Below are 8,754 nucleotides of genomic sequence, written 5' to 3'. Positions count from 1 at the left end.
CGCACTTTTTCAAGTTTGCGTAGAGTCAGTCTTCGCGGAGGGTAAACAACACGGAATTCAAATGATCAACATGATCAGACAAACTTGAACTATAGACAAGTATGTCATCAAAGTAAACAACTACGAACTTATTAATAAACGATCTTAAAACATGGTTCATGAGACGCATAAAGGTAGATGGGGCGTTAGAAAGACCAAATGGCATTACCAACCATTCGTACAAACCCTGTTTCGTCTTGAAGACGGTCTTCCACTCGTCACCCTCCTTCATACAAACTTGATGGTAGCCGCTTTTCAAGTCGATCTTGGAGAAGATACTGGCGCCACTAAGCTCGTCTAACATGTCGTCGAGGAGTGGGATGGGGTGATGGTATTTGATGGTGATGTTGTTAACTGCTCGACAGTCAACACACATTCTCCATGATCCGTCTTTCTTCGGGACTAGGAGCACTGGAACGGCACACGGACTCAAGCTCTCTCGAACGTAGCCTTGCGCCATAAGCTCATTGACTTGTCGCTCAAGCTCCTTCGCCTCTTCAGGGTTGACACGGTAGGCTGGCCGGTTGGGAAGCTGCGCGCCTGGAATGAGATCAATCTGGTGCTCAATGCCTATGATCGGTGGTAAACCTTCAGGGAGCTCCTCCGGGAACACGTCGGCGTAGCGTCTAAGGACGTCGCGGATCACCTCCGGTAAAGCGTCTAGTGAACCTTCGAGACCTGTAAGCAACACATCTCGAAACACCATCAATAACACTTGGGCTGAGTTCTTAAGGAACTTTCTAACATCACCATACTGACACAGGAAATTCTTTTTATCATTTGAATCTTCAGACAACTTGTCTTGCATTTTATGAACTTGCATGGGGCTCAAGGGTTTCAAGCAAATATGTTTGTTGTCATGAACGAAAAAGTATTGGTTTGTATGGCTGCAATACATGGTGCACTTATCAAACTGCCATGGACGCCCCAATAAGAAGTGGCTAGCTTGCATAGGACTTGATCCTTATACGGACCAACACTGAATGGGACCATGACCTGTTCCTTTACATGGATCATGGTCTTATCATTCAACCATTTCAAACGGTAAGGGCGAGGGTGGTTTGTGGTTTCAAGAGAAGTTTTCTTGACAAGACTGGAACTTGCCACGTTAGTGCAAGAACCTCCGTCTATTATCAAGCCACAAACGCGACCACTTCCAGTGCACCTCGTGTGGAAGATGTTGTCGCGTTGGTTGGTGTCGTCGGTGGCTACACTCGCGTTCAGGATGCGGCGTATCATCAACAGCTCTCCAACTTCTGGTTCAACGACAGCTTCCTCCAGCTCGGCCTCTCCTCGCGTGTTCTCTTCGGTCGCCTCATCGTCGGACTCAATCTCGCCGGCTTCGGTGAGGATCATCGTTTGAACGTTTGGGCAGTCGCGGGCGTAGTGTCCTCTCCCTTGACACTTGAAGCAAACGTTGTCACGGCTACGGACGTCGGTTGTGGTGCGACGCGGGTCTTTGCGCTCGTTAGCTGCTGGCTCCCTTGGTTTGTATCGCGAGTCTGCGCTGGCCGCCTTTGGCTTCTCTGGTAAGCGATTTGAAGGAGATGCATTTGGAATCCAGGTTGAAACTCCTTGAGTGCGGCCACGAGGCACGGAGGCGGCCTTTTTTTTTATCTGGTTCTCAATTTGCATCGAGAGGTGTAACAACTCCTCGAACAATTGATACGGTTGGCGTTCGACCTTGCACGCGATGCTCTCTTGCAAACCATCCAAAAACTGAGCCATGAGGGACTCCTTGGAGTCATCGACTTGCAACCGGTTGCGCAAATGTTCAAACTCCTCGTAGTATTCCTCCGGGGAGCATGAGCCTTGAGTCAGTCGTCGGAACTTCTTTTGTTGTTCCCAATGATAGAACAGTGGCACAAATCGTCGGTGCATCTCCACCTTGAGAACCTCCCAGTTGGTGATTGGTCGTTCTCGGTTGCGATGCTGCTCGGCCTCGAGGCGATCCCACCATGTGAGGGCGTGATCGGTGACCTGAGCTACGATATACTGGACCTTGCGCAAATCCAGATAGGCATGACATGAATATAAGTGCTCCATACGGCTCTCCCAGTCTAAGTAAGCTTCTGGATCGGATTTACCCGCAAATGTGGGTGCGATCATCTTGTGCGCCGGTTTGTGGTGTCGCGGAGCATCTTCATACTGGTCGTCGTGTTGGTTCTGTCGGCGAGGCCTCGTTTTGAAATCTTCGTCGGACTGGTCACTCACGGGTTCTCGTCTTGGTCGCCTTGCGAGCAACGGATCTTCGCGGGGAGGATTCATGAGCTCAATCCTCGTGAGACGGTCGGCGAGTTGCTCTAGACCGGTATGTAAGGCGGCGAGAGTAACGCCGATCTCTGGTGGCGCTGGTGGAACTTCTTCGGCCATCGTATGGACTGGTCGTTGGTGACGTGGCGAGACTTCGCGGTTGATTTGAATTTAAACCTCGCAAAACAGAAAGCACAACCCAAACGCGTGAGTATCACTCGTTCTAGGACCACACACGATATAAATCTTATCAACAAAAGGAACTTTCTGACAGCTATGACACACTCAACCTAAGACTAATCAAATAAAGCAAAAGTAAAAGTACAAAACGACAAGATATGCTTTATGACCCAAAAGAGCAAAAACACGGAAACAATGAAGAGCCTCTAACTTTATCGATCTAAACATTAATATGAACAAGATGAACACAATCGAAAGCTAAAAACCTAATCAAGCAGTCAACAATTGCAAGCATACACCAATTTAAACCAAATAAACAAACGGATCCTAAGGAACAAAAAGATGAAAGCTTTATTACTAAACAACCAAAGATTCAAACTTTAAATGAAATATAAAGTTCTGGAAAGAAACAACCTCGTAGGAGCTTTGAAGCTCTGATACCAAGCTGATGTTACCCGGAGACGCGAATGCGGACCAAGAGCGGTTTGCGTCTTCGGACAAGTTGAGAATGGCAAAAGTTTCCTCGGCCAAGCTGCGGAGGTTTGAATCTATGGAGGATTCAAATGACGAAAACGAGAGAAGAGGAGATTCCAACGAGAGATTCGCGAGTACGGTCGTGAGGTCTCTTCGTATCATTCGGATGCGGTCGGATGCGGCTAGTGGATGAAGTGGTGGAAGCAATGGTGGAAGGAAAGCGAGATGGAACGATGGAAACTCGAGGGCTTATGGAATAGAACTCGGGGTTACGGTGTTGGAAAGATGAAAGTGAAGCGAGGGGGAAATGCGAATGGATCGAGAGACGACACAAGAGGTTTGGCTCTCCTCTTGATATGGTCTCTAACAAGGTCGAACCCGGTTCGAGGCTTGTTAGGATTTTCTTGCTTTAAGCGACTTGATCGTCTTCACTCTTGGGTAAGAGTGAAGACTAAGCGAACTGAGCCTTCGGAGTCTTCATGGGGCGGCTGGTGTTGAGCGAATGTCCAGACGAATAGGTTGAGCCGTTGTTTGGCCGCCTTCGCTGAGCTCTTGGAGCGTGTGGTGGATCCGGGAAGGATTGTTGGAGCTTTGGCCGCGTCCGAAGTGGTTGCGTTGGCCGCGTCCAATGCGTTTCGGTCAGGCGTCTCGGTCGCGTCTGGTGTGTCTTGGTCTTCTTGGCCGAGGTCGCGTCCTGCGATAACATCACATGGTGTCCATCAGTCATGTGAGCACACCTCTTGAAGTAGAAACTGATGCTTTAAAGTTGGCAGTTCTTCATGTCAGCAGGCTGAGTTATAACAATGTCATGTTTTATGGAGACGAAGAAACCTTAAATAAAAAAGTATCTCATATCTCCAATGGTGGACATAAACTTCAGCAAAGCGATTAGTCTTTATTAGAAACCCACTTGAAGGATATTGAGAACATTGCCCGTTTATATGAATCTATAATTTTTGTAAAGATTCCATGTTCTGTAAACGTTGTAGCTGATGGTCTGGCAAAAGATGATAAGATAAATAAATCAGACTTTATAATATCATGAAACAAGGTACGGTGATTTTTATTAAATATAAAATTATATTGCCGACAAAAAAAAACTTGCCTAAAAGTAAAAAAAGTGTTAAAATACTATGAATAATAATTTATTTTATATATATTAGATCTAAGATTTTTGTTTTTCGGTTCCGCAACTTCGGTTTCGTTTACTAAACTCATTTTTAATGGAAAGTTCAGTTGTTAACATAAAGGAAGGCGAATCTACATGCTTGGGATGTGTTCAACAGTCTACAAAACTACTTCTCCAACGGATTCATTCATTCGTACTTTTGTTATACAAATGGATGATTATTTAATTTAGTCAAGTCATAATAAGAATTAATAGTAAATGAGAAAGAAAAAAAAGATAAAAATTAATAATAATTTAAAAGTCACAAATGGTCCCCATACGTGTGATTCGGCAGGATACTTCCCAAGAGGCATACCACTAGGCTCTCTCCTATATAACTTCATCTCCACCAACGATGCATTTTCGTCCTCAGATCTCAATCTCACTCACAGAGGGAGAGAGAGAGAGAGAAAAGGCTTAGTCTTGTACACTATTCACGATTATACACTTTCTCTTTCCAACATGGCGGCCTCTGTAGATAATCGCCAATACGCTCGGCTCGAGCCAGGTTTAAACGGCGTCGTTCGTTCTTACAAACCTCCTGTTCCGGGCCGGTCCGATTCCCCTAAGGCAAACCAGAACCGAACCATCAACCAAACCGTGTTCTTGAAACCAGCGACGGTTCATGACGATGACGAAGACGTGTCGAGCGAAGACGAGAACGAAACTCACAACAGCAACGCCGTGTACTACAAGGAGATGATACGCAAATCCAACAGCGAGCTTGAGCCGTCGATCTTGGACCTGAGAGACGAATACACGGCTGATAGCTGGATCGAACGTAACCCTTCCATGGTCCGTCTCACAGGGAAACATCCCTTTAACTCCGAGGCGCCTCTTAACCGTTTAATGCATCACGGGTTTATCACCCCTGTCCCCTTGCACTACGTCCGTAACCACGGCCATGTCCCTAAGGCCCAATGGGCAGAATGGACGGTCGAAGTGACCGGATTCGTCAAACGGCCCATGAAATTCACGATGGACCAGCTCGTCTCCGAGTTCGCTTACAGAGAGTTCGCCGCGACGCTGGTTTGCGCGGGGAACCGCCGTAAGGAGCAGAACATGGTGAAGAAATCGAAGGGATTCAACTGGGGATCCGCGGGGGTTTCCACCTCCGTCTGGCGCGGTGTCCCTCTCTGCGACGTATTGCGTCGCTGTGGGATCTTTAGCCGGAAAGGCGGCGCTCTCAACGTATGCTTTGAAGGGTCGGAGGATCTCCCAGGTGGCGCCGGAACTAACGGTTCGAAATACGGAACGAGCATCAAGAAGGAGTATGCCATGGATCCATCAAGAGATATCATTTTGGCATATATGCAAAACGGAGAGTACCTAACACCAGACCACGGGTTTCCGGTTCGGATCGTAATCCCCGGTTTCATCGGTGGTCGGATGGTTAAATGGTTGAAACGGATTATTGTCACAACTCAAGAATCCGACAATTTCTACCATTTCAAGGACAACAGAGTTCTACCTTCTCAAGTAGATGCCGAACTCGCCGACGAAGAAGGTACACACACACAAATCTTTTTGCTTCAAGAATATTAATATAATCTTTGCAAACTTAAATATAGTCTTTTCAATAATTAGTTTTATAGCAATCGCATTGAAATGAACTAAACGACATGTTTAAAAGTTTCCGAACCTATAGGAGAAAAACAAAAACAAAAAAAAAAATCATACTACGATTAAACAATGAAAAACTAAATGTTGGTGGATGATGTCAGCTTCAGTTATTTATATAATTAAATTTATTTTTTTTATTTTTTGGTGATTAAATATAAATTGAAATTAATTTTTCCAGGCTGGTGGTATAAGCCGGAGTACATAATCAACGAGCTAAACATAAACTCCGTGATTACGACGCCTTGTCACGAGGAGATTCTTCCCATCAACGCTTTCACCACCCAAAGACCTTACACTTTAAAGGGTTACGCATATTCCGGTACTTTTTTCTTTTAAAAGTTTGTAAAAATAATAAATATATTTAATACTGGGAAGAGTTGATAATAATAAATAGAAAAATCTTTATATACAAAACAGGAGGTGGAAAGAAAGTGACCCGTGTAGAGGTGACAGTGGATGGTGGAGAAACATGGAACGTATGTGAACTTGACCATCAAGAGAAGCCGAACAAGTATGGGAAATTCTGGTGTTGGTGTTTCTGGTCACTTGAGGTTGAGGTTTTGGACCTGCTTAGTGCCAAAGAGATCGCTGTCCGTGCATGGGACGAGACTCTCAACACGCAGCCCGAGAAAATGATATGGAATCTCATGGGGATGATGAATAACTGTTGGTTCAGAGTGAAGACCAACGTTTGCAAGCCTCACAAGGGTGAGATCGGGATCGTGTTCGAGCATCCAACGCTTCCGGGCAATGAATCTGGTGGATGGATGGCCAAGGAACGTCACCTCGAGAAATCCGCGGACGCGCCTCCTACTCTCAAGAAATCAGTTTCGACGCCATTTATGAACACAACTGCGAAGATGTACTCGACGTCGGAGGTCAAGAAGCATAACTCTGCTGATTCTTGCTGGATCATTGTTCATGGACATATCTATGACTGTACCCGCTTCCTCAAGGACCATCCGGGTGGTTCGGATTCGATCTTGATCAATGCTGGTACGGATTGTACAGAGGAGTTTGATGCCATTCACTCTGATAAAGCCAAGAAGATGCTTGAGGATTACCGCATTGGAGAGCTCATTACCACTGGTTATTCCTCTGACTCTTCCTCGCCCAACAACTCTGTTCACGGTTCGTCCGCTGTGTTCTCCTTGCTGGCTCCCATTGGAGAGGCGGCTCCGGTTAGGAACCTTGCTTTGGTTAACCCCCGGGCTAAAGTCCCGGTTCAACTCGTTGAAAAGACTTCCATTTCTCATGATGTTCGTAAGTTCCGGTTTGCTTTACCCGTTGAGGACATGGTTCTTGGTTTACCGGTTGGTAAGCACATTTTCCTCTGCGCCACCATTAATGATAAGCTCTGCCTCAGGGCTTACACACCGAGCAGCACCGTTGATGTGGTTGGCTACTTCGAACTTGTGGTCAAGATTTACTTTGGTGGTGTCCACCCAAGATTCCCTAATGGCGGGCTCATGTCGCAGTACTTAGACTCGTTACCTATAGGGTCAACGCTGGAGATCAAAGGACCATTGGGTCATGTTGAGTATCTAGGCAAGGGTAATTTCACGGTTCACGGTAAACCGAAGATTGCTGAGAAATTGGCAATGTTGGCAGGCGGAACCGGTATAACCCCGATTTACCAAATTATCCAAGCCATTCTGAAAGATCCAGAGGATGAGACTGAGATGTATGTTATTTATGCAAACCGGACTGAGGAAGATATTCTCCTAAGGGAGGAATTGGATAGTTGGGCAGAGGTGTATGCGGACCGGCTAAAGGTTTGGTACGTAGTGGAATCAGCAAAGGAAGATTGGGCTTACAGTACCGGTTTTATCTCTGAGGCGATTATGCGAGAGCATATCCCTGATGGATTAGATGGCTCACCCCTCGCCATGGCTTGTGGACCACCACCGATGATTCAGTTTGCGGTTCAGCCGAATTTGGAGAAGATGCAATATAACATCAAGGAGGATTTCTTGATATTCTAATCCTAAAGCCAAAGATATTTCAAAAGTCAAAAACGTTAGGTGGTCAAAAAGCCAAGTTGTTATTTATAGAGTCTAAATAAGTAATGATAGATTTGTTTTGTATATAATGTTGGTTTCTTTAAAGTTTTCATTTGGGAAATATAATTTGTCTGTTGTATTCACTATCGATATTTTTTTACAATAAAAAAAATATTTCAAAAACATCGACTACACCCAGTGCGATAGTCACTGAATATTCAAAATTTTTAGGAAAAAATAAAAGTTTTATCTACTATATATTCAAATTACTTATCAGATTTTGAAAAGAACTGGAAAATCAACAATGGGTTGCCAAAAAAAAAAAGGCTACAATATGTTTAAAATTTAGGTTAAAGAGTAAACAATTTTATTAATTTAGTTCAGATTTTATAAAAATAAGAGTAAAAAAAAAAAGAAAAAAAAAAAAAGTTTGGGTTACATGGTGCAAATGCACTCCCTGCACTGGGTCAGCGCCGGGACTTCTGTGCTTACTCAAACATTGAGAATCATCATTTTCCCATGTCTTTGTCCTTAAAAGAAAAAAAAAAAGTTTCTACAACTATTAGACAGTAAGGTACAAAAATCACCAACGATCATTTTCAAAAAGAATAAACCCAAGGGAGTATTTTCCTGTTTGTGCAAGTTGAAACCAAACTCCTCCATTAGTTTCTATATTAGTCTTCACCACATATATAAGAGCATAGGCATTGGTGTCCCCTGGTTTTTGGTCCCCCAAATTTAATATTATTATTTTGAAAGGTTCTTATTTCTAGTATGGACATTGCTATCTACTTGTATTTGGTCTCCCAAATAAAACAATAATATTTTCAAATTTTAAATCTTTTAGGCATTAACATCTACTAAGTAGTAAATATACATCCCACTGGGGATTTATGTAGATGTTAAGTTAAAAAGAAGTAATAGCAGACGCAAAACATACATCATCAGCTGAGGTCCTGACTTGAAGCTTGTTCTTGCACTCAGTACAGCTTATCACACCCTGCAATATCAGTA

General features: G+C 44.2%; 1 protein-coding gene across 1 annotated transcript; it reads left to right on the top strand.

Annotated features, from left to right (window-relative positions):
* The first annotated feature begins 4,221 nt into the window (after nucleotides 1-4,221).
* On the top strand, nucleotides 4,222-7,923 carry LOC104757885 (nitrate reductase [NADH] 2). The gene is made up of 3 exons (XM_010480664.2): nucleotides 4,222-5,621; nucleotides 5,916-6,056; nucleotides 6,155-7,923. Exons 1-3 carry the CDS (start codon nucleotides 4,334-4,336, stop codon nucleotides 7,720-7,722), a joined length of 2,997 nt encoding a protein of 998 aa, XP_010478966.2. The 5' UTR covers nucleotides 4,222-4,333; the 3' UTR covers nucleotides 7,723-7,923.
* Nucleotides 7,924-8,754: the final 831 nt, after the last annotated feature.

The sequence above is a fragment of the Camelina sativa genome, chromosome 17 (genome assembly GCF_030686135.1).
Source record: "Camelina sativa cultivar CO46 ecotype springtype chromosome 17, ASM3068613v1".
In the NCBI taxonomy this organism is placed as follows: Eukaryota; Viridiplantae; Streptophyta; class Magnoliopsida; order Brassicales; family Brassicaceae; genus Camelina; species Camelina sativa.
This window is presented reverse-complemented; position numbering and strand designations above follow the sequence as displayed.

Bases quoted from the DNA above. Each gene is read 5' to 3' on its own strand.
- LOC104757885 (XM_010480664.2), top strand. From the start codon at position 4,334: ATGAGAAAGAAAAAAAAGATAAAAATTAATAATAATTTAAAAGTCACA. The intron at 5,622-5,915 runs GTACACACACAC...TAATTTTTCCAG, and splicing joins CGAACTCGCCGACGAAGAAG to GCTGGTGGTATAAGCCGGAG. The intron at 6,057-6,154 runs GTACTTTTTTCT...TATACAAAACAG, and splicing joins AAAGGGTTACGCATATTCCG to GAGGTGGAAAGAAAGTGACC.